The 26,555-nt window shown below is 32.6% G+C and overlaps 3 protein-coding genes across 11 annotated transcripts in view; 2 read left to right on the top strand and 1 right to left on the bottom strand.

The window, feature by feature from the left end:
* Positions 1 to 26,555, bottom strand: part of LOC129803940 (RING-box protein 2) — a 60,574-nt gene that overhangs the window by 29,133 nt on the left and 4,886 nt on the right. The gene's annotated exons all lie outside the window — the stretch shown is intronic.
* Positions 5,631 to 18,949, top strand: LOC129803939 (facilitated trehalose transporter Tret1-1-like). Its single transcript, XM_055850833.1, has 4 exons — positions 5,631 to 6,710; positions 13,224 to 13,583; positions 13,651 to 13,953; positions 14,029 to 18,949. The coding sequence occupies exons 1-4, from the start codon at positions 6,630 to 6,632 to the stop codon at positions 14,329 to 14,331; spliced, it is 1,047 nt and encodes a 348-aa protein (XP_055706808.1). The 5' UTR covers positions 5,631 to 6,629; the 3' UTR covers positions 14,332 to 18,949.
* Positions 15,381 to 25,116, top strand: LOC129803938 (facilitated trehalose transporter Tret1-like). 9 transcript variants are annotated; one of them, XM_055850823.1, is made up of 5 exons: positions 15,381 to 15,810; positions 19,779 to 20,105; positions 20,217 to 20,342; positions 21,701 to 22,772; positions 23,765 to 25,116. In XM_055850823.1, exons 2-5 carry the CDS (start codon positions 20,022 to 20,024, stop codon positions 23,950 to 23,952), a joined length of 1,470 nt encoding a protein of 489 aa, XP_055706798.1. In that variant the 5' UTR covers positions 15,381 to 15,810; positions 19,779 to 20,021; the 3' UTR covers positions 23,953 to 25,116. The 9 variants fall into 9 exon arrangements, with proteins under 9 accessions (XP_055706798.1, XP_055706800.1, XP_055706806.1 ...); XM_055850825.1 differs by having other exon boundaries at positions 15,388 to 15,592; XM_055850831.1 differs by having other exon boundaries at positions 15,390 to 15,592; positions 19,845 to 20,105.

The following is a 26,555-nucleotide window of genomic DNA, read 5'->3' as shown; positions in this document are numbered from 1 at the left end:
TTCCTTTCTACCTTCAGCCAATGCATTAATAGTTTTTTTTTTTCTCAGTGAATATGTGTAAGTGTTGACATTGAATTTCTCGCCCAGGATTACATATTTATTAGACAACTTTTTTTAGCACAATTGGAATTGATAATGAAAAATTATTTTATAGGGAAATTTATTCAATTGCAACCATTGACATTCACTAAATGCTTCATTTGTGTCGCGTGCGTGTGAAGAGAACAAATCGCATTAAAATATTTTACACACTTTAATGGATATTACAAAATATAGTGACAGAAATTGTACTCTGGGAAAAAGTGACAATCTCATCATAAATTGCATAAATTGATAAGATATTTAAACGTGATTTTTTTTTAATCTTATCAAAGACTAATTTAAATTCCATGTCTTATTCGTTGAGAATTTTTTATAAGGAGGTGTGTCCAAAAATCAATCTACAGTCAGAAAATGCGCAAAAAATTTTAGAAGGAAAGCAAATGGTGTGCGTGATTGGCACGTGGAAGAATTATTCATGGTATTTGAGGATGATGCATTGGGATTAAATTGCGCCTTGTGACTATTATGTACTTCGCGTAAGCCCATAAAGATACTTCCTAGATAACATGAAAAAAGTGCGCTCTTCAGAAAAGACAAGAAATCTGTCAGTAAACATTTGCAAAAGCACCTGTTCAAGTGCTTACTATTTGCGCAATATTTTGCCCATCCAACACTTTTACGTATAAACGACAATTATAAAGACTTTTGGCACAAAAATTCTCAATGAGATAGGTTGGTATATGCCAACTCCTCCACACATCATTGTTCTCGTGGGATATGCCAAGATTTACAAATATCAGAACATTGTACAAAATTTGAGATATAGTGAAATTTGTTATAAAATATTATAAAAAAAGAGTTGAACAGTTTTAAAATATTACATTAATATCAGCCGTATCAGCATTTGATTCTAGAGACAATAAAGTTTGTATCAAATAGAGATGAAAAATAAATTCAGATACAATAATGATTGATGAAAAGACGATATATTGTGACGATTTAATATGCATTTTTCCACAAGAAAACAAATTTTCGCATTTGGGATATAATTTTTGAGAGCAGTAACTAAACCGAGTGCAATATCACTCGCCAATTTTGAGCAGTCAGAGCCTAAAATCTTGGGAGATTAGTTTATCTGAAAGTGATCTTGTTGGAAATAACATCTTTACTCGCCCCCCTCCCCCTTGATTCTTAAATTGATCTATCGGGCCGTCGAGAAATTAAGCAGAAGGGTCAAAGGAACACCTGTTCGGTAGGGTACACTTATTGGAAATTTCGTCTAAATATTGAAATGGATTTAAAGTATTTAATAAAATGGAAATAGCATGACATTTTTCATTAATCTACCATTTTCTAAGGATAGGTGTTCAAATTTCAGATCCTAACTAAATGATGAAAAATAGTGTGCCAATAGGTCATGATACGATTTCTTAAAGTACCAATAGGTATTCCTTCACTCCCATGTAGTAGGTAGGGTAAGTGTGTCAAATTCCGGCCAGCTTGCAATTTCGGCCACATTTTTTGGTCCTCGAATTTCCATGAACTTTTAGATTTTACGTACTCTAGAGATTATACAATGCAAAAGAATAACAAAAAATGTAGCTTCGACAAACGAGATGACATGAAAAAGATCTTGGAAAAATTCCCGAAGGACAAGGAACTATGAGAATGAAGGTGGCCGAAATAGGGCACCAGAGCTATGTCTATATTTTTATTCATTTTAAAATGTATTAAGAATGATTTTAGAGTAAATAAAGACGGTAAACTCTTTACAAAGTTCCAAGCAACACTCTTACAAAAGAAAAAAGAAAAAAAATCAATTTGTATTAAAAATATTACATTTAAAACTTGAGACTTTGGCGCTTGCATGCAACTATGCCGAAATTTGGCACACTTACCCTAGTAAAGTAATAGTCTATAATGAGGATTTTGATGGAATTTCTAAAATTAGGGATTCATTTCGTTATCTTTTCGGTCATAAGTCAATTGAGGGTGGTTGCAAGATGTTAGCTCATTGGAAAGTTCTACCCTCCTCTCAAAATCGAACAGTATTTTAGAAATTAAGAAGACTTAATAAAAGTTCTATAGTTTGTGACTTAACACTGCTGAAGTCACACTTATAATGTATTATTTGTATCATTACATTTGTTTACTTTTCTAATACTTTTTCAGGCCGATAATATTCATTTATCACTTAGTGTTTACGATGCTTAAGAAAAATCATATAAACATAATAACAGTACCATGAAGGCAAAGACCAATTTATAAACTGATTCTGAGAGAGAACTTTGGAACTATTATGACCTAACAATGTCAAGTATATCTAAGATTGTTAGAATAAACCAGCAGTGTAGAACAATCTGGAAACTGCTACACGATACTTCAAACAGTTATATGAATGAACAATAAAAATGTATTTTTACTTTTGAAATTACTGGTTCATTACCAGTTTTATCAAAATCACACTCTATCAAGAAATTCAAAGCAATTTCAAAGAATTTAAATTTGCTCACAATGTAATGGAAATAAAAAACACGTCTTCTATACATGTTTAAGCTTTGACGTCGAAAGAAGGCATGGGAACTAAAGTCGTTACTTGAATAACCCAAAAAAATATTTTTTATGGAAGCAAAAGGCAAAAAAAAAATAACGTCTTACTGTTTCACTTTCAAACAAAATTTAGGGAGAAGGAAGATGTTTCGGAGACTCCAAATCTCTGTGTATCTATCATCATGTCAAAATTTCAAATTCGAAAAATTCTACCAGGCCACCTACCAGAACTGGGGGTAAAAAGCGTAAAAAGCAATCTTTGTGAGTTTAATTTAAGAGATTAAGTGTTTTGTAGTCTCAATTTCAGAATTGCAATATTTTAATTTATATCGAAAGATCATAATTGAAATCCTAAAAAAAAAACAATTTTTTGCAAAGAAATTTATAAAATTATAAACAAAACATGTTTAATGATTCCCTACAATTACGCAAAATGCACGAGAAACAAACTGAGAGAAACTTGAAAAAGTTCAAATGTTCTCATTTGAATTTGCATAAGGTTTTTCTATAAAGAGTTCCAATGTTTTCCTAGAGGGGCTCCAAAAGCCTCCTGTCAAATTAACTGTCAAAAAAACTGTCAAATACGGACGTAAATTTCTCAAGCGTGCAGAGGCCATAATATTTGGCATATTGAAACAACATGTTTTCGCTTAATTTAGGGAACATTGTCAAAATTCCTTCAATATTCCAAATATTGAAAGAAAGTTCTCATAAGTGGTAGAGTCCACAAAGCGCTTTGGGGCGTGGAAATAAATATTACGACTGAAATTTGATAAAATTGTTTACTTCAGAACCTCCTCCAAATGTTTTTTTTTAAAGAAATTTACAATATGCAATATTTAGCAGAAAATTACCAATGACTCGATGAGGATTTACTTCAAAATTTTAAATTTTGACATACATTTTTTTTTATTTTTTTTTTTGGCGTAAGACGAAACCGTAGCGAATAATTTCATAAAGATTAAAGAGGAGATGGTATGAGATCGATTAGTATCACTGATACATTAAAACTCTAAGCCTCTGGATAACATACAAGTTATCTAAAAAAAAAAACGAAAAATCTAACCAGTCGTTTATGAATGATGAAAAATAGATTATCCATGACAGTTTTGTTCGCAAACGATCAAAGGAGGGGAGAGGACCATCCAAACGACTGAAACGCTGACCAAGCTAGAATGACAGTTATGAAAGGTTTTTTGTGTCTAGTGGGATTGGAAGGGAATTGCCCATTATGAGATATTTTCATACCAAACAGTAAACTCTGAGAAGAACTAACAAGATTATTTGAAAGAAAAAAGTCATTAACCAAAAGCGGTCAGAATTCACCAATTGCAAGAGAATTCTATTAGGGTTTCCAAAACCCCTGGGTTTCTCAAATTTCAGGAATCGCGGTTATCGGGATCCTGATATCGATATTCAGGGTATTCGGATTTTCAGTATCTCTAGATCTAGATCTTCGAGATTCTGGGGTGTACAGGGTCCTGAAATATTTGGGTTGCCGGGATTAAATATTGAAAACCCTAGTTGTGTTTCATCAAGATAACACCAGTATGGAAATTCTGTAACGATATGACAATAACATATGACAAATTTTCATAGTAAATTCAGGAGCAAGACAGCATTAAAGTATAATGAGCATTGAATGGCCATCGCAAGGAGTTATATAAAGCTGTTTGTAATTGATTTGCATTGGATTTTCGATTAGTTCTTCTGTATTTACCAGATTAAAAAATTTAAATTTATCATATGACATTGTCATACTGTTACAGAATTCCCCTACTGTTCCCAGAATTCGCCGCGAGCTGAAAGTTCTGGGAGTTTCATGGCGATGTTTTATTTCATCTGCTTTACAGCCCTAATTTATCCATTAGGAATAATAATGTTATGATCAATTTGCTAAATAAAGTACCAAAAATCTTGTAAATCTCGGCAACTTGTTACGTATCTGCTTAATATTAGTGGTGCTTATGAGAAGTTCTGAAATTAGGTTGAAATAAAATTGCCATACAACTGATTAGATAAGCTTGGCAAACTTGTTCCCTTTTGACTGGCCTAGCCCTAATGAAATGTAAGACTTATTGTAAAACCAAAACATACGCAACCAGAGTAAGGACATTTGCATCGTTTGGTCCTGGAGGTTGGAATCAACGCTAAGACGGCGGTGGACGCATGAGGGAAAGATCAAGAATGAGAAGAAACAAATTCAATTCAATATTGGTTTAAAGTAAAATCGTTAAAAATACCTTGTTAGATCCTTAAAATCCAAAAAAATCTCTAAATCGTTTGACACTATTCGATTGTCATAATTTCACATGAGATATTAAAGTTAATCACTGTATTTTACGATGATAACGTCGTATTGGTTTTTTTATCTATCGTAAAACAATTATGACATAAACATACCTAAATATTACATCACCCCGGCTGAATCACGTTGCATAGCCGGTATAAAGGACTGCGTACCAGTGATTTATCTTTGGGTCACATCTCAAGGAATTCCGTTGCGATATATCGACCAGTTTGTATTATTATTTTTAACTCCTGTTTAATGACTTTTGTCAATTGTTTCAATTAAAGCAAAATAATTATTGTCGTTCACATCGTAACGTGTCTTGCACCATGTATCCATTATTTTCTTGATATCAAAATCCAATCAAACATATACGATCAAACATTGACAATACAGGCACAACTTTTCGAGGGGCTCGTCTCAATCTTATAAGATACGTCAGTGATGTTGCGATATATATACATATATATGTATCAGAAACTTGGCAAAGTGATCTTGCCTTCTGCAATGGATACAGCACACAGGCACATTTTAGCGCGATACTGAACACCTTTTTAGCCCCTTTTAGCGTCTCTCCTACAAAACTATTTGCTATCCTCAACCACAAATACATTGACATAGGCTATAAACATATTGGCGCCATATCAATGTAGATAAAAAATATTGGATATGTAGTATATTCTCCAATACATATTCAGCCAGAAACCATTCATTTTCTATATAAACCGTCGTACATTTGCTTAACTTTTCAGTTCATATACTTAATATCACGGAACGGCAAACTTTTTACCGCGAACAATTTTCAACAGTATAATTTTCATTAAGATTTTTATTTTGTCATTGTCCATTGACAAAAATAAATGATATAATATAAATTGTGAATCAATTTATAAAATATTTAAATAGTCTAAATAAATATAGAAAACAGAAGAAAAAAAAAACCATCAAAAATCCCATCTGAAAACATTTGCAGTGGTTCAGTGAGAAATTGGAGAAAAGAAATATGTATAGAGTTTCGTGGATACTTTCGACATTTAAACTTCCAGAAATTTCTACTTAAAAATAAATAAAACAAATTTATCTTCGAATTTGTGTATAACAATACTTTTTCTGCAATCAACCACGAAAGACAAAATTACTTGAAAAATCTGCTTTAGTGCTAAATTTGAAAAATAAATTCAAATGTTGCCAAATAACATCGGCAGCAGAACGACTTTTTGTGGGCAATGAACAAACAAGGACTATTCACAAATTCTTTGTGCAAACACCATTCAACTTTACGTAATTACAAAAAACCCGCACAAGAAGATGCTAATTTTTTATTAAAAATCTTATACTTTTAATCAATAGTGCACACAAAAAATCCAGTGAAATTGACCAAAAAAAGAAGTGAATACAAGAAAAGAAAAGGACTGCAAGTGAAAATTGCCTTGATAAAAAACCATGGGAATATAATTCATAAATAATTCAACTATAAGTTACTCAATAGAGAAATTATTGACTTTTTATCATCTCACAAGTGCCTTCTCCTATAAGAGATTGTGAACTTGAAATACGTTGAAGCTCTCTCGTGTATAGAGTTGAGACATAAACCCAAGTGTGGTGAATTTTATAATTTTCACATTTTACAACCCAAGATCTTTGTGTGATTTTTAATTTTAAAATACGGTCAGTTGACCAGATTATATTCCCTTTTAACTTTTTTATTTTGGAAAAGTGCATATAAACAAACCATAAATCCAGCAAAATGAGTGGAAATCAGAGACATGGCAGCCAGAGAGGCATGGGAAAACTCATGGATAAAATCAAGAAAATAGCAACAGATGCGGTAAGATCATCATAAGTCTTTTGTATAGTATACAGCCTAAAACATTTTTCATGCTGTTCCTAAGTAAGTCTACCCACTGACCTTGTCTGCAATTGAATCTTCTTTCGAGAATCTTTCAAGATTTAACCGGAATTTTATATAGTTTTCACCGGTTTGCGAAGCCCTGAAAATCCTTATCGCCGGCACTTTGCAATTCTTAAGTGATATTTCAACATCAAACAACTGTCTTGCCGGATGGTAACAAAATACAGCATAAAGTTGAGGGGTTAAGAACTTTGAAATGAAATGCACTTGTAGCACGTTATTATGCATTTTATACTTTTTTTTTAAGCTATTAGAGGTTAATTTTGGAAAATCGGACAGCATGTAATTTCGGACAATCAAATTAAAACATTCACAATTTATTCTCATACAACCTTGTAAAAAATTAGTAATCATGCAATTCTAGAGTATTATTTGCTTAATTGACTTGGTAGGGTTTTACGAGAATTGCGGAAACTTAAAATTAGTCTGTCCGACATTTCATGCTGTCCGACTTTCCAACGTTTACCCTACCTTAGTTTCTAACAAAGCCACTAAGAATTATATAGATTTAAAGGTGGGGAAGGAACATTAGGTAAACTATCAAAAAAAAATTACTAAGATAATAAATAATCAGCATTCAACTTTCATAAATCTTTAAATCAGTCTTTGAGAATTAATGCGTGATCTTCCCTAAAGATCTTTCATTTTAGAATACCATATAGAACAGTTATTTTTTTGGAAAATTATTCACTACTTGTTACTGAATGACTCAGGGGCCTCTCGACATTTCATTCTTCCATACGTTTTTGCATAGAGACACTGAAGAGTATTGGTTTTTTCCTAAAGAGAATTGACTTATCAGTCTGATATATTTCGAAATCGTGCAAAAAAGTGAAAAAATATTTTTACTTTTTATTAGACTTGATGAGCCCTAGAATGACTAATGGAACACATTATCCAATAATAGTTTGTAAAAACGACAAATACTTTTCAAAAAAAAAAACGAAAAAATGATTTTAGAATGAGAATCCGACCTTTAGTGTATATCGCTCTAGCTTTTCCCTTATATTTAAACTAAAAAGTAAGAGGTTGACTAAAAAGCAAATACCTAAAAATAATCTTCAACAAAAGAAGTGGCTGAATCTGCAAGCTGACCGAAATTTGGTTCATTTACCCTATCTGTATTTAGTTATATTGACAATTGCTTGAAAAAAACCATCGAAATTAGTCAAAAGAATTATTAGTACCGGGAGGTCCGCCTTGAGTGACATTGTCGGGATACAGAAAAAGCTCGGAAATCCACGTTCAGTGACTCGAAAAAATGCATACGCACAGGAGATATCGTTGCAATAAATTACAAAAACGTAAAGTTTGCAAAATTCATTTTCAGCTCTAACTGTTACAATCCATTGTCAATCAAGAGATCTTAAAAATTTCAAAGGAATTATTGTTAATTCTTTCAAAAAACTCATAAATACCAATACGGCGTATTTATTACGACCAATTATTAAATATTAAATTACATGTGAATAGTTCTTCACTTCAAAGCACTAGAGTGAAGTATCTAATATTAAGGACTGGTATTGACCATTGGACAATTAATAAGATCTTCATTAGAAGAAGCGGAGAATACCATATCAAATATTCTGCTTAAATTTATTTTTATTGGTAATATATAGACCCAATAATTTCCCACAATACATTAATTAAAAGCTCTTTTAGTAGAACAACACAACGCAAATATTATTGATTTACAACATATACATATTTTATTAGTAGTATACCCCTCGATAAAAATAATTCCCCTTTTGTCTAAACATCTTTTGAGGGAAAAACAAACCATTTGGACTGAACGCAATGATTAAGTAATATGACTTCTTCAGTGATCCCCAAACATTTCCATCCATCAATTTCTTGTAATGTTCTCATCTCATGATTTTCTCTCAACCGCTCTTCTCGCGGGTCAAATGAATGTTCTACTGCTTGTTTTTTCAATTAATTTCGCGGTCTTTTTGTCTCACTGGCTGATTCTCCTTCATGCCCTCCTAATATACTCATTTTTCAATGAATTGGTATTATGGTCAAGTGTCAGGAGAATAAAAATATTGTCACACATCTCTTGTCAGCCCAGAGAGTTCATTTTATTTTTTTTGGATGAACAAAAAAATAAAATAAGAAAAATGAACAGTGTCTTTTATTGTGATAACACATTAAAATGTGAGGTCAATAAGATAACTGAAAAATTCTCCCTCAAGTTCAAACCAAAAAATCTCTCTAAGCATCCGTCTGTTATCTGGTTTAAGGAGCTTCCTGCGGGGAGGTCACCCATAGAAACTTCTGCCCCGAATTTCCCCATCAGCTGTTTTAGTTTGACTCAAAGCTACATTTATAGTCACTTAGAAGGGGAGATGCTTTTGGCAGCTACATTGAGTTGAAAGATTCACAATAATTGCCAAGTAACATAATAATGAAAGCATCAGACAATTTGACGTCAATAAATTTTTCCGCAATAGTCCCTCGCACGATAAGCCACAGACTCTCTCTCACTCAATCACAAACAACACATAATCATTCACCAGACAGATGATACTATCCTCTATCCTATAGCCATACAACAAATCTGAATCTTCAGGAAAATATGACATGACTCTTTTTTTAGAAGACAAAATGCATTAATGCATCATGGTAAGACACAAATCTATAACTCAAGAGCTTGTTCTAAAAAAAGTGTTTAGTTTTTTTTCAAAAATAGTAATAACAATGATACATATAAATTAGCATAATGGTCAAAGTCTGGAAATTAGAGCTCTCCGTAAGGTTCTATTTGTGCTATTTGTCATTATTTTCAAATGCTTGTTGGTTTAATTAATCACACCCGATTCATCAACAATAACAAAATCTCTCAAAATTAGTAAGAACTAATGTTAATTTTAATTAAACCGAATCAGTTTACTAAACTAATACTTTCATGATTTCTCAGAACTATACACAACAGTACCGTAATTTAAAAAATGATTTTTAAAATTTTTTTTTCAAAAACTAATGTATAATAAAACTCTAAAAATGTTGAAAAATAGCGTACATGGGCTAAATATATGTTAAAGATTTGTTTTTGATATTTTTTTTTATTTCGAAACTTATTTTCTTTCTTGCCAAATTCAAAAATTTTGACATTAGTATTGAGTAGTACTATTCGCTTTTGAGTTTAAGCATACTTAGGGTAGAATTACATTAACAATAAAATGCTCGCCGTAGCCTCATCGTATATCGTTAATATACGCATTTTTATTACAATTCTTACGCAAATTTTCCTTTACCGTATTACCTTATCTCATACTCGGTGGCACTAGGTGAAAATAATATAAGAAAATTGAAAAAATATAACGTAAATTCGATAAACGGTAAGCAAAAAAAACTGTAAGAGAAATTAATCGTACAGTATTTTTGCTCAACGTTTATCGTATTTTCGTTTTATTTCTTCGATTTTCTTATATTATTTTCACCTAGTGCCCCCGAGTATGAGATAAGGTAATATGGTAATTGAAAATTTACGTAAGAATTGCAATGTACATGCGTAAATTAACGAAATACGGTGAGCATTTTACTGTCAACGTGATTCTGTCCTTACTTAAAAAAAAGAATAGAAAAAAATATTAAGGAGTTAAACTCAAAATTAGAGATCCTTTTTTTAAGAGAATGTATTACTCAATGTTATTGCTCAACAGTAAAAAAGATCAGAAATTTGAGATTGGCAATCTCGAACAAATTTTTTTTTACCAAAAAAATCTATCTGAACGCTCTTATGAAAAATTTGAACATACATATAATTCAAAATCGAGTATATTGTTTTAAAGAGAATAAAACTACCTTTTTGCAAGATATAGCAATGTAAAATTTTTATCAAAAATTGCAGCTGAGAAATGAAGCGCGAGACGTCGTCTTTGGCGCTTTATATCTCGGGCCAGTGATGTTTTTTTAGGTGAAGAGAAAAAAAAACTAAAGGGAACTGGGTTTTAACGTAATGTTATTTAGAAAGAAATGAGTTGTAGATCTACGATAAGTTAAAGATAGGTTCTGCTTCCTTTAGAAATATGTGAAGAAAACGTTTGTGATGGAGGGTCGAAGGCACACCTCTTCGACAGGGAACCCCTATTGACACTTTTGTCAAAATCTTGAAATTTATTTAAAGTATCTAATAAAATGTATTTAATATGACGTTTTTTCCTTAATCTACGTTTTCTAATAAGGATAGATGTTCAACTTTCGTATTCCAAATGGTACAGAGTAGGGTGTCAATAAGTCCTGACACGACTTTTTAAAGTGTCAATAGGTGTTCCTTTCACCCTAGCCTTACCGTTTTTGTCATTTCTCAAAAAATATCCAAGTAAAAAAATGCATAATATTGCATGAAAGTTTTTTGCGAATGTGTAATTATCAGAATAATTTAAATTCCAACCCTTAATCCTTGATGGATCAATCAGAAATAAAAAATCATACTATTTAGGAGCCATTAGTAACTTCCTATTGTCAAAAAATTGGTTTTGTTTACTGGTTTTGTAAGGATTAAAATAGAAGAAAGTTAACCTATATTGATATATGATATTTTTCGCATAGTTCTAAAGGAAACTAGGCTTTAATGTAATGTAATTTAGCTCCACAAAATAATTGGATAAATATTCAAAAAAAAATCGTATATCAATATAGCCCTACTACCCCCTACAATCGCGAGGAATAAGTGCTTTGGACACCAGGGATTGCCTCATCAGAATTCTTAGTTTTTCTCCTAAAAACCTACGCCCTACCGAGATCCAATATCACCTGCTGTAATATTCATTACTTATTCTAGTATAGCCGTTCGTAGGGGCAAGTCTTTGCGTAACACTAGGATAACTCTTAAAAGGAATCGGTACCGCTTAGAGGGACAATAATTATTATTATTTTTATTACTTAGACGGACACCTGTGGTCCCAATTCAGATACTAGTGAAGGGTTTACTCATTAGGGAAAAAGCCAGTGTTAACATAAATTAAACCCAAAACATCCGAGTTTTGGCGTAGAATCATTTTAGGTCTCTTAAAACGAGGTTTTTATTAGACAGACCTACTTTCAACCATTTTTTTTTTCTAAATTTTTGACCAATAATCCAGTTTACCCTTTAACCCTTTAAGGACGATTGGGTCACCGGTGACCCAAAAATGAAATTTTTCCTACGGTCTTCTAGAGTTGCGTTTTGCTCTAAAAAGTCACAAAAAGTGATTTTTTCGGACCCCCGATTTTTGACCCTCTTGTCCTTAAAGGGTTAAGGAAAAGTGGGGCACCGGTCCGCCTTGAGTGACAATGTCGGGACCAAAAGAAAGCCCTCAAATCCAGTTTTAGTGACACAAAAAAATGAGTAACAAATTGAAAACCAAAAACCAATTTTTTAACAATAGAAAGTTGTTTTGCCCTCTAAATAGTTAGAAAAAAATGATTTTTGCTTTTAGGACACCGGCGTTCCACTCGTTCTTTAAGGATTAAAGATTTATCGTAGACAAGCAATAGAGCTTAATTTTTCTCAAAACACCGAACTGAATAAAGTGCTCACTAAAAATCAACTTTCTATAAATTTAAGATAGAGTTATCATTGCCCTCTACATCGAGCTTTAATCCCTATTAATACTTGTCACAATAGTACAAAAAAATTGTTGTTTTCAATTTTAATTCGGTGTGATACAATCTCTGTTATTCTTATGTCCAAAATCGTAGAACATTCCAGAATAACTTTCACAAGCGATTCACTTTTCTGTGGAAATTTCCTCAAGCTGAGATGAATGGAAATGTTACTACACCCCCGATTCACAATTAAAATTACTTCTCCCTTAAAAAAAAAGACGGAAAACATGAAGAAAGTATTCTCAATTCACGCGTGAAGAGCAATTTTGAATAATAAGTGTATTTTTTCCCCGAAATTATCGTACAACAAATAAGGCTTCTTGTATACTTAAGATGATCCAGTGTAGACAAATAAAAAACTGTCGCATATCACAAATTCGCATACAGAAAAAAGCACAGCAATAAAACTGGAGGAGATTTTTCTAAAATGATAATGACACAGATTCTACCCCAAATTCAAATAAGAGCCACTTGACCAAGTATAATCACAGTGTTGTGCTAAAAGTCGTGGTGATTTGACGGGTGCAGTGGCAAAATTGTATCTTCCGTGGAAAAAAAAGTGTATTAGAATCTTCTTTGAGAAGAAAAAAAAAACAACATATTTTGACCACATTTTCCCGCCAATTGTGCGTGCTCGTTTATTTTTTCTTATTCACCCACAAAATTCAATGGACTTTTCACTATATCAAATGTCGTGGTTTTTGTTATTGCTTTCATCTTCTTCTTGTCCCAAGCCCATTGATAATAAGTTATTGACTCACAGAAATCCAATGTGAAAAAGCAGACGAGATGAAAAACCTCAGAAAACTTATCCACGAACTTTGTTCTCGTATATAGGATGAATCTCATCACGGATATCAACGAGTTGAGGCTGAGGATGGGACACTGTCAACATCGGGCACATCCACGAGTTTAGACACAGTCTTGTTAGATGCCACAGATCCACTGAGTCATCAGCCCACACGACAAATAAGTCTCTCGCCAGCTGCCACCAAACAAAAGTCTTTTGGGACAATCTTCGAGGAGAATGAACTCGCGCGCTCATTGAAACAATTGCGAGCGGCTCAGATTGCAGGTGACGACAAAGGGGTCGGTGACGATAGCAGTGAAGACGACGATTTCGATGAGAGACGCAATCATTTTCAGAAAAGCCCTAAACCAAGTGGAGCTGTAAGTGACCACAAAAGTATCCTCAAGGTAAGTCTACCCTTAGCCAGCCCCTATATTTGGCTTCAATCTAACTCACCCCCAAAACCCAATTCAGGACCTCAAACATATCCGAGAAAACGATCCAAGACGAGAATTTCAGTCCAAAAAACATGTCAGCCTGGACCTGAGGCATACACGTTTCCTGGACAGTATCCTCAAGGAATCATCATCTGATGAGGAATTCAAAGACAACAGGAAACACTTTCAAGCCCGAAAGCATCAAAGTTTAGATCCCAAAGTCACTTTTAAGTTCGACAAGGAGCCATCAACAAGTAGTGACGATGACTACGATGCCGAAGTGAAGATTCTGATTCGTGAGAAACGCTACGACAGCAACTCCATTGTTATAGATCTTAAGGTAAGGCCCTATACCCCTTGTTTCAATCCTAAACAAAAAAACACAATTCTAAGATTTTTTTTTTGAATAATTCAGGATCTATCCAGCGAAGACGAGGACTTAATAGACACAAGAAAAAATTTCCAACAGCAACGCCAAATAAGTATTCAATCCCAAAAGAGTGCAAGGTACTTTGAAATGGACGAATTGAGGAAGAAGGATGAAAATCTACGTAATACCATCCCATTTGTCCGACAAATTACAGAAGATGGAAAACCTATGCTGGAGATTTATCGACCAACAACGAATCCTATCTACATTTACACACAGGTTAGTACTTTTTTTTTAAAAAAATTCATGATTTTAAATGGGATTGAAATCTGTTTAAAATGTGACTAATTTGGACTTGAATACTGAAGATGACCATTTTTGGAAAATTAAAAAAAAAAAATTTTAAAACGATTTTGGAGGTTTATATGGACTTCAGACCTGAGGCTCAATCATATGGTTTACTTTTTCTTAATTTTGATTAGTCAAGATATTTTGAAAAATTTTTATTTAGGGTTGCACATTAAGGGTGAATGATTTATTGGATTTTGAAAAACACATTTAAAATTGCTTGTTATTTAGGATTTTGAGAATTACTGTAACTGGACAAAGCTTCTAATCTAAGGACCGCTATATTATCAAAATACAGATATTTTGAAAATTGCAGTCAAATAGTATTTTCTCTTATTTAATTAAAGCTTACAAGTGTTTTAAACCTACATGGGCTTGGGCTTATGACTTAAAGTTTAGTCATATGCCTTAACTTCTCTAATTTTTTATCTGTCAAATTAAAGACAAAAATGACCTATTGAATTTTGAAAAAGCACTAAAATTGCTTATTATTTAAGATTTTGAGACCCTCGATTAAGGATTATTAATCAATGAAATTTTGAAAAATCCCTATTTTTTGTTTAGAAAATCGAAACTTTCGAGAACTAGGCTAAGCCTCTAGTTTGAAGATCTTGAAATCAATTTTGAGAAAGTAAACTTATCCCCCTAATTTAATTATAAACTTTAATCTAAGCTTATAATTTTCAATTTTGTTTTACATTTTCAAAAATACTTTATTGAAAAACTTTGAAAAAATTGTTTTTTCACAGAATTTAATTTTTAGCTTCAGAAAATTCTTGCTAAAAGTTTTTTTTTTCTTTGAAAAATGTATTTTTTAAATTTCTCTTGAATCTTTTGAAAGATTGAATTTTCTCTTCGATGAAATTTAATTTAATTGAAGCATCATAATTTCTTTATCTGTATTTTCCATGAGAATAATTGATTATAAATTCATGCAATATATACTTCATCTCCTTATTTTACGACAAAAAAGCTCCCCACTATCAATTTTTCCCCGGAGTGGGGGACTGATTGATAATCCCTCCGTGAATAAATGATGAGCTTATTTGCTTCAATATCTCAAAAGTGGAGGAGGAAGTCACACTCACCCCAGAATATTTCCATTAACCATACATATATATATGTATATTTACAAATACCTCGTGTGAATTGTAAAGACAATAAATTGCATAAAAAATAACGTCTTGGAGACGTCTCTTCTGCCCAGTTTCTCCATCTTTTCTCTGCCTTCCTTTTCCCAATACAGACATAATAAAGAACAGTATGTAGTGCGTTTTTCCCTCAGAAACAACTCCGACCTTTTTGATATAAAACCCAGAGTTTCTTCAGCAATCCCATCAAATAATACCAAGTTATTCCCATGAAATGTCTGTGCCTTCCATCAGTGAACAGTGAAAAGTTTTAACTGAAAGTCCTTGCTAGGATTTTTAGTTTTTTAGTGAATATTTTTTTTTCTTTTGCCCAAGAGTGTTTTTAGTGGTCAGTGAAATAAACTTTATAAAAGGAAATATTATCCAGAATTGCAGTTTTTGAATTCTCTGTTGATAAAGTGAATTATCAGATTGAACTAGAAAATTAATGTGATTAAGTTTCATCAGTAATCACGCTAATTAGCTTATTATGATCATGATCATTTCATGATCACGCAAATTGCTTCATTTTCCAAGAAAATTTCTCAAATATTTACAAAGTCAAGTTGCCTATAAAATCCATTGATAAATTCGCATTAGGAATTCCCACTACGAAAGACATTGAGAAAGGTCAGAAATTCAGATGTGACTCCCTTAAAAATGAGCTTGCTACAAAAAAACCCACGAAAAAAAACCGCCAATAAATGAATTATAATTGTTTAATTTTTTTTTGTATTCTTCGCACAACCAGATTTTCACATCTTTTTCTTCCTTCAACTTCACGCCTCCTTCCGGTATAATTCAATTTATACAAATTTCCAAGTTGTTTTATTTCTATGGGGTTTTTTTCGCCGACATAACCAGATTTATAAACATTTTTTTTTCTGGAAGATGTTACGGTATTGAAGCACTTGGCATAAATTTTAAATTTAGACTGTGAAAGAATTATCGCAAAATTTGCGATACTGGAGATTTTTTTTTTCGAAACAAATTACACTTTGCCATTTCGTTGCTATTGAAACAAAGAATCAGATGATGATAAAATACGCACTTAGTGACGACGTTACCACTATTAATTTGACGTCAGTTACTTCTTGGATGTGTCTTTTTGTACGACAAAATTAAAGCGCAACATCTAAGAAAGAGGAAGTGCTGGACAAAAAACTGCTTTAAATTTAGCAAAATAAATGCTCAATGAGAAATCTCACAGAAAAGAAAAATCCTTACTAATTAAAGTTCTCTGCAGATCGATGAAATGCAATAAACGCTGAAAGGGGTAAAATGAAATGCAAGGCACTCATTAACCCAGTTTCTGTTTGTTTTTCACACGAATCACTCCACTATTTAAAGTCACAAATGCTATCGATTTTCCTTTTAGACACACAAAATCAGTGTTTTTTTTAAAGTAATATAACGGCAGAAATTTAAAATTGACAAGAAATTGAACGAAACTTCGTCATATGACAATGTCAAAATTCAAGTAGGAGGAGGTAGGGCTTAAAACAGGAGATACATTGAAAACTCTCACATCATTAATTTTCACATCAATTTTTTCTATTTGCTATTTTGCAATAAAAATGAATTTTATTGAGATTTTCACTAATTTAGTGATATGAACTAGGCCCACGAAAACATGTTTAAATATGTTAAAATAGCATTAATGTGGTTGTTGAAATTTATTTGAATTCAGCTAATTAACATGTTAAAATTGCTCATTAATTTCTATTTTATCGTAGTTGAACAAGTAGTCTTTTGCACCAAAATGTTTCTACTACATTTTTTTAATTTATTAATTGGGCTTTTTTCTCCTATTTTTAAAAGGAATTAAGGCTTATCATAAAGTAATTTAGCTTCGCAATTGGGTTTTTGCAGCTCGATTGTATTATGATAGGATCGAGATTAATTTAAAAATAAGAGACGAAGCCCAATTTGAAAGCTGTTTCAATTCAAAGGTGTCCCACTGCCCATTACAGTGATTTAGTGATAAACTTGTAAAAAGTGAAACTTCGGGAGTAGTTCGTTAAGTTCCTTCAAAGGCGTTTTTAAAGATTTTATACAAGGTTTCTTTGCCTACAGCTCTTTCTGTTGGCTTTGGGGATCATTTTGCACGGCATTTTAAATAAAATTACTCATTTTTCCAGAGTTATTTGCAATCAAAAATCTCACGCGCTAAGTTAATAAATATTGAGCAAATTTCTTGCAGAATTTGTCCTGTAGGGGAATTCTGCAACGATATGACAAATTATGGTGGTAAATTTCGGAACAGGATAACATTAAAGACCAGTGAGCATGAGTATCAAATCGATGTTCCAAGAAGCTCTATGAACCTCTCAGTAATTGATATGAGTCGTATTTTCAGTTTTCTCGAATTTACCACATAAAAATTCGAAATTTGATATATGGCATTGCCATACGGTTACAGAATTCCCCTACTTCGAACATTTCATATTTTTCCTGTGGTCCTTTAACGAATCTAATGTGATAGAAACAATCGTAATAATAACGTGATAGAAAGAGTAATATTTTCAAAAACATAAAAGTTGAATTCAAATTTGACAAAAAAAATTGACGCATCTCAACGATCTTAACGAAGAAATGTGAAACGTGAGATTTGAATTCTTGACACAACTTTTTAAATAATATAGAAAATCCTAGAAAAATCGGTATTCGAGATTTAAGAAAGCAAATTTATTCGAAAACCTAAGCGGCCGAATTTATATTTGACTTTTGACAAGACATTTAACGAAACTAAACTGAAGATGAAAAAGATGTAACCTAAGCTGATAAATTCGGAAAAGATTAATACCATACTAAGCAGATCGCGCACCAACTTGCTTTAAATGGTTAAATTTCAATTTGAAAAGAAATTAAACGAAACTGAATGAAGAGCGAAACTTAAAGACGAAATCGTACAGTTTCTTAGAAAAAAAAACACATTAATTTCTGAATAATCAAAAAAAAAAACATATATTCATATAGGCAAACAGATATTATTAAAACTTTATCAGATGATTATAAATTAACTAAATAATTTAACGAAACCCAAAAAAGCATAAATAACGAAACATCAATATTATTATACGACATTATAAAAAATACAAGATAAAATTTTGAAAAACTATTAAGGAAGAATTTTACTATTTTACTATTAAGTATGTTCGCCGCGATAGCAGAACTAATATTATTTTCACATAATTATACTTGCTGCAATAAATTACATGATTATACATTATGCCAAATTCCACTTTTTTTTTTAAATTCAAGACACTTAACGAAGAACAAAATGATCAAGTTGAATATACAATTTTTCCAAAAATACCATGGAATATTTTGAATTAATTTGAACACGTTAATTCATCATAATACATCAATTTTCATCAGGCGCTTTTTTGTTAAATTACAGTTTGACAGTGAATAAAATGAAACTCAACGAAACACGAAATGTTAAAATGAGTAAGTAGGAAAATTTCTCAAGAAAAAAAAAGAAATTATTTTGAAAAATTCCACTATGCGCGTTCATCGTGATGGAATAACATTATTTTTACACTCTTAACAGATAAATTAAAATTTGACAAGAAATTTGACGAAATAACGAAGATCGAAATGTCAAAATTTGAATGTAAGAGTAATGTTATTAAAAAAAATCATTCCACCACGTGTGTCCATCATGATAGGAAAACAGACAGAGAACCCCATTTTATCTTGACAGAAAATGTAACATTTTCTGGAATCTGTCCCTTTTATATCAAAAGCCAATAACACGCGCATGATTGCTGATGTTGCTACCACATTAAATCAGAATCCGGCAGTGTCAATTGAGATCAGTCTTACATACATTTCTGTCGTGTACAACCACGGTTTTATTTTTTACTTTTTATTTCGAAAATATTGTCTGTGGGAAAAATTACAGCACCGCGATAAGTACTCAATCCAGTAAACTCAATCTCAGTTGATTCTCGAACGAAAACATATTGAGGGAAATGTATTATTTCTTCTTGAAATCCCAAATGATTGTAAATAGAATTGAGTTGCGATCGTCATAAACAGCTGATAAAGTTACTTTTCTCATCATCCCGAAAATAACAAAAAAAGAGCATCATCCACTGCTGGAGTATTATTCAGCAATGTTATTGAAGTTTATTTCTGTACCAGCCACCGTACAGCAAATTATTCAACTCCTATTAAATTTAATTTAGTGTAATCATATCATTGCAATTCTGGGACTTTTCCTTTATGTTTTTTTTTGCTGACCAACAAGAATACAAAAGCAAAAAAAAAAGAATCCGCACCCTACATTTTATTTTGTTGTTGTTCCAGCCAGAAGAATAAAGTGATTCACTGGAGCAAAATTTAATTCACATTTACCCATTCAAACTTATATAGAACCATCTTAAGTGTGTCCAGAAATAACACAAAAAAAAAGAAACAATCACCGGCAAATCTGTGCAATTTAAAACATCACAAACACATCCGTTGAGCACAAATTTGGCTCATACCAATTGTATTCCAGCAAAATATATAAATTCTGAGGGAAGGAGATATAAAAAAAAATTTGTCGCAATGAAAATACTTATGAGAGCAGACACTCATGTGTCTTTTGCACTTCCGGCTGAGGAGCCAAAGGCCAAGTGCACAACATCTCAGGTCAGATTCAAGTCCAACAAAAATATGTTTGTCAACGCATTAGTTTCAAGTGGATTTTAGTATACTGTTGCATACTAATGAAAAAATGGCTTTTGTTTTTTTATCCTTCAGATCCTTGCTGCCCTTTCAGTCTCAATGGGATCAATGGTGGTGGGCTTTGCATCTGCATACACTTCACCAGCATTGGTATCTATGCTTGACCGGAATCAAACATCCTTCGACATGGACATCAATCAGGTAAGACCGTTTTTTTTTTCATTCTCTAAATTTCGTAGAAAAAAGTTAGATTTGATCGACCTAACTATTGCACGAATTCCAAAGTAAACCTGTAACCTCATTCCTTAAAATCCTTAATTCGGAAACAGAAACCAGTACCACTGAATTTGGAAAGTCTGAAGGGTTAGTTGCCCTTACTTATTCGAAGTCAAAATTTCTTGATAATCTTCAACGTTCAGTGTTAGAAATCCTAACAACTTAACCGTCTTGTTTACCAAGCTAAGGTATAATGTAAAATGTTAGGAGCTTATAACAAAACCGTCAGGTTTTGAAACTATGGAGCTTTAAAGATTTAGTTATAAATTGAGGCTTGCCCTATGGGACTTCGATCAAACGAGTCTCATCCGAGCTCTATACTATATGTCTCCCCTTCCAGTTTAGACCTCATATAGCTAATAGTCTCAACTCTCTAGGGCCAACCCTGACTTCCTGATATAGTAGGGAAGTGTTCAATTGCAGTTATTAATTTATGACAGGTCAAGAAACCCCTGATCTGCAAGCATCAGTAACAATTTCGTATAGAACATCTATGTAGGTAGATGTAAAATCTTACGATCCTATACATCAAAACTTCTAGGTTTTGAGATTAGGAAGCGTTAGAAACATGATTGTAACGCTTCTTGTAAAAATTTCGAATTGATAAGAGTGTCATAGCTGCTTCAGAGATTGCACCCGCGCTTGCTGAAGGCAAAAGGAATCCCCTATTTTCAGAAACTATTCCACACGTTATCCTCCGTGTTTTGACCCATTCAGGATCTTGACTATTAAGGATTTAGGCTTACGGGATAGCTCTTTCGAAATTTTGGCGTTCAAGATTTTCACTGTCATTGTAAATTGAGGAGAACCCAAGTCAACAACAAGTCAACTGTTCCAATTTCTTAGGTACGTCCCCAACTTCCTATTACAGTGACTATCTTCTGTGAAGTATGCATCACAAGAAGTTTTGATTTTTGCTAAGAAACTCTGGATAATCACCTCCTGATTAATTTCTACATTGTCCTTTATCTAAAGTAAGGTCTACGGGTAAAAGCATTACACTAGTCATGGTAACAAAAATAAGAAACCATGGAAAACTGCTTCCAACTAGGTCCGCTTCGCTTCTTGAATCTCTTTTGTTAAAAACCGATTTTCAGAGACCCTAATAAGTAGGCTATATTTTGTCCAACGCGATTTTATAGATTCTAGAAGCCTACAATTTAGCAAAGTTCTAAGTTGCAAAGTATCACGTGAAGTAGTACAAGGTCGAACTCATTTTATAATCTCTAAGATCCTGATGTAAAAGAACTCCGACAACTAACAACCTAATCCTTTTTCAACAGGCTTCCTGGGTTGGCGGAATAATGCCTCTGGCTGGTCTAGCAGGTGGAATATCAGGAGGACCCCTGATTGAGTACTTAGGAAGAAAGAACACAATCCTAGGAACAGCCATACCCTTTATCGTCTCCTGGCTCCTAATCGCTTGTGCATCGAATGTCTGGATGGTGCTTGCTGGACGAGCCCTTTCTGGTTTTTGCGTTGGTATAGCCTCACTCTCGCTCCCTGTCTACCTCGGAGAGACTGTTCAACCTGAAGTACGTGGTACACTAGGTCTACTACCCACAGCTTTCGGTAACATCGGTATCCTACTGTGCTTCATAACGGGCAAATACTTAGACTGGTCGAGTTTAGCCTTTCTCGGCGGAGCCCTACCTATACCCTTCCTGATTCTTATGTTCCTAATTCCCGAAACACCGAGATGGTATGTTTCCCGCAATCGGGAAGATCAGGCAAGAAAAGCCCTTCAATGGCTGAGAGGCAAGGAAGCGGATGTTGATCCTGAACTTAAGGGTATCATGAAATCTCACAATGAAGCCGAACGATCAGCATCCCGCAATGCCATTCGGGATCTCCTCAAGAGGAGCAATCTCAAACCACTGCTCATTTCATTGGGACTTATGTTCTTCCAACAATTGAGCGGTATCAACGCTGTGATCTTCTATACTGTGACCATCTTCAAAGATGCCGGATCGACAATTGATGAAAACCTCTGCACCATTATCGTGGGTGTCGTTAACTTTGGAGCCGTCTTTGTTGCAACAATCCTAATCGATAGACTTGGTCGCAAAGTCCTACTCTACATTTCTGACATTGCCATGATCATTACGCTTATGACGCTCGGTACTTTCTTCTATCTGAAGAATACTGGTGCTGACGTCAGCAATGTAGGATGGCTCCCATTGGCCAGTTTTGTGGTATTTGTCGTAGGCTTCAGTCTTGGATTTGGACCTATTCCATGGCTTATGATGGGAGAAATTTTGCCAGGAAAAATTCGAGGTTCTGCAGCATCAGTTGCTACCGCTTTCAACTGGCTCTGCACATTTATCGTTACCAAAGCATTCGTCGATCTTGTTGGTAAGTTTCATTCAAGTTTCTAGTTTTTACTTTTAAAATTAACGAAATTTTCAGACGCTAGAAAATTTTTGACGAACCAACAAAATTAACTTAGACCGAAGTAGATTTTCTACTAACTTAACTAAATTAATAGTAGAGGTAAATCTACTTCTGGATCAGATGTGGTCGTCTATCAAACCTAACGAAACTGGTAGTAAATTTGAAACCAGTTTATTTAACGAAATCTTAGTAATCCCTGAAATTTCTTATAGATAAACTATAAACAAATAGAATGAGTAAAATTCATCGACAAACCTAACGATTTTTTTGTGAAAAACAAACCTAACTTCAAAAAAACTTAACGAAATTTTAGTTTTATGTTCCGAATGGAAGTAGATTACATGTAATATTTAAAACACGAATAGGAGTTAAGAAAATTTGTGGAGATTTTCAACGAAATTTTTGAAATAGTCAAATTCAAGGAACCAAACCTAACGACACTTCTTCAAAATAACTCAACGAAACTTTGCTATTAATTATAAATAGAATACAATTATATTTTCAGTAATTAACAGAGGAATAGGAATGTATAAAGTGTTGAGAAATTCAACGAAACTTTTGATACAATTAGATTCTTAAAAACCAAACTTATCGAAACTTATTAGAAAAACCTTACAAAGTTTAAGCCATTAACTCTTTCGCGTCTTTAGGGTAATGTCATGACTCGGAGAAAAAAGTTTTTTTTGGGTATTTACATTAATTGAAATCTATCTGTTCGTGCACGACATTATAATAGAAGGATGTAAGATTCTTGGCTCATTTTCTCAAGACTCCAGTTAGATTTCAATTAATGTAAATAGCCAAAAAGAAACTTTTTTCCCCGGGTCATATATGACTTAACGACATTTTTGAAATAAGCAAATCCTAAAGATAAGACCTAGCGAAACTTATTGGATTGGACTAGGTCGAATCTACAACAACAGAAATCTAATAATTCTTGTCTTTTTTTCTAGAATCAATTGGTCAACACGGTGCCTTTTGGATGTTTGGAGGAATTTGCTTTGTTGGCATCTTCTTCATTATCTTCTACGTGCCTGAAACACAAGGAAAATCCCTGGAGGACATTGAGCGCAAAATGATGGGACGTGTCAGACGTATGAGTTCAGTGGCCAATATGAAGCCCTTGTCATTCAACATGTAGAAAAAATTAAGATGGAAAAAATCTTCATAGAAAGGTGTTTCAACAGTGCTAAAAGGAAGTGTTGTCGTCAGTTCCGAACTTGAAGAGGGGACTGAAGAATTTATGCAATTATTGTTTTTCTTTTCTTAACAATCAAGATTATCGTACCTCGATGAGAAACAAATTGCCTTACTAATTGATAATTGAGAAAATTGTGGAAATTAGAGAAACAAAAAGAAAACTTAATATATTTTTTGAGAAAAATTTATATCTATTGATATTTTTTAGGAATTTTATCTTCAAATTAGTAAATCTAATACATTTTTTTTTACAATTTGTGATGAAACATTTTATGGGAAACTCTGGTGAAATTTGATACCAAAATTATTATGATTGAGATATTTTAGAAAAAAAAATCTAGATACAATTTGTAAAAAGACATTTTTTTTTATAAATAATTGTGAAAATGAAAAAAAAAAACATATTTTTTGTACTTATCGACGTACAATGCGGAGAAAATTAAAACAAGAATTATTTTTGTACGCATGAGACATGAAAGAGAAAAATGAACGAATAATTGGGAATGAATCTCTCTAGGCATTATAGGAAATTTTTAATTGGTTAGACAAAAAATCATAAAAAAAACAAAACCTATATAAGTTCCTCTTTTTTCTTATTACATTAATAAGTGACTTAGATATTAATCCATGACAAGAATATGTAAAATATAAAAGAAAATTCTAGTTTCAACCCGGAATAAAAGACTTTAGTGTATCTGTTTTTAGAGTATACGTATTTTTTTTTAAAAAAGAAACAATCATTCTTTACTTATGAGTTGAAACATACGAGAGAAGAGAAAAACAAATAATATTTATTAGTTAGGAAAAATTAAGTGTTAAAAGTGAAAACGTGAACATTTTTATGCAGAACAAAGTGCCAGAGAGAAATCCAAAATTAATTTATGCCAAACAATTGTAATGCTAGATATAGAACAAATATATGACCCTTTTTAAGTGTAAAAAAAAACTTGTGGTAATATTATATAGTGAGAAAATTTGTATATAATCTAGAAAATATTTAAATTATAAATCTACTTATGCATATTCATTACGAAAACTACACATTATATTCTGTAATATTGTAATAAATGTACAGAAAGAAATAATACATTTTATTAAAGACCAACATCATTTTTTTTAATCCCTTGTCCCCTCATTCCCAAAGAAAACTAGGTCAATTCTCTCCAGAATAATCCAACTAAGCTTTGATTTCGAACTTTGGAATAAAAATCTCCTTGAAATAAAAAGCATTTATGTTTACGCGTTAGGATCCATGCTTTTCAGCTTTTCACCAAATTCCACTGGATTCACTTAAGAAATTATCAGCAAAATATTCAGTGAATTTAAAAAAAAGATGTGTTTTTCGAGAAAGAGACATCTTGAAAAGTTGATGTGTTGAGAAAGAGATATGAGCTTTCTTGTTTTAATTTATTGTCAAAAATCATTGTCACCCAGAGGAGATTTTTGTGAGGAAATTGCGGCCATCGCCCTCCTATAAAAACTCTTGGAAAATTTACTTCTCCCCAAAACAGTTGAGTGATTTGCCTTCTTATCGCTTTTGGGGCTTTTGAAAGAGCTCCTATTTTATTGACTAAACAAAAATTTTATTACAAAATTATGATGCTATTGCAGAATGCTGTCTTTTTTCTCAATTGTATTCTTGTCTTAATTAGTATAAATTTCTGCTCAAAATTAAAGATCTTATTGCTTAAGGGAAACTGGGGCAAAAAGTCACAAAACGGATATTTTATTTTTTTACAACACTGAGAGAAATCCGAAAGAGTTAAAATAGCATTCCGGAAATGTTAATTTTGCCCTGCATTATTGATCCGAAATCGGTGTAAATATTATGCTTTATATGTGTATTAGGGGTTAAAGTTATACCCTTTTTCATGTTAGTTTTACACTTAAGAAGGTGTAAAATTAACATTAAAAAATGTTGATATATTTTTACACTTAAAATGTATTGAAGTTACGAGGAAAAAAATTTAATCGCACCCCCTTTTTTCTCAGTGAAGTTACCCTAGGGCCACAGAAATTTTTAATTAGTGCAGTTTTATAGGAAATTTACCGCTCTACAACTTTGTGAAAGTCATTTTCCTCTATTTTGTAAAGAAATACATTTATCGAGCTGTTTTCTAAAAGATAATTTTGTGACCATTCTCAAAAATGCTGGGGCAAATAGTACCAGGTATGGGATATTATCACATTTTGATTTGCTTTATTACGGGGTTTCGTAAATTAAAAAAAAACTAGATGGACCTATTTTTATAGGAAATTTATTCCTCTACACCTTTTTAAAACATAGTTTTCTCTATCTGAACGAGAAAAGCGTTTTTCAAGCTATTTTAGAAAAAAAAACACACCAGTGACTGCTAATCGTTTGACCAATGCAAACAAAAAGCGGCGAGACATGGAAATGACGTTTCTTCTCGCCGTGAGACATCAGAAATTGCTTCGGTCTTTATTATTTTTTGCTCCATACCTTTTGTTACTTTTTACCCCAAGTGGTCATTTTTAATAAAGGGATTTCTGGAGAAAAGAATCTTTGTAAAATTCTAAAAT

This window comes from Phlebotomus papatasi, chromosome 2 (genome assembly GCF_024763615.1).
Source record: "Phlebotomus papatasi isolate M1 chromosome 2, Ppap_2.1, whole genome shotgun sequence".
NCBI classification, from domain to species: Eukaryota; Metazoa; Arthropoda; class Insecta; order Diptera; family Psychodidae; genus Phlebotomus; species Phlebotomus papatasi.
This window is presented reverse-complemented; position numbering and strand designations above follow the sequence as displayed.

Coding starts and splice junctions, on each gene's coding strand:
- LOC129803939 (XM_055850833.1), top strand. CDS start 6,630: ATGAGTGGAAATCAGAGACATGGCAGCCAGAGAGGCATGGGAAAACTC. Junction 6,711..13,223: donor AGAAAATAGCAACAGATGCG/GTAAGATCATCA, acceptor TCTCGTATATAG/GATGAATCTCATCACGGATA. Junction 13,584..13,650: donor ACCACAAAAGTATCCTCAAG/GTAAGTCTACCC, acceptor AACCCAATTCAG/GACCTCAAACATATCCGAGA.
- LOC129803938 (XM_055850823.1), top strand. CDS start 20,022: ATGAAAATACTTATGAGAGCAGACACTCATGTGTCTTTTGCACTTCCG. Junction 20,343..21,700: donor TCGACATGGACATCAATCAG/GTAAGACCGTTT, acceptor CTTTTTCAACAG/GCTTCCTGGGTTGGCGGAAT. Junction 22,773..23,764: donor AGCATTCGTCGATCTTGTTG/GTAAGTTTCATT, acceptor CTTTTTTTCTAG/AATCAATTGGTCAACACGGT.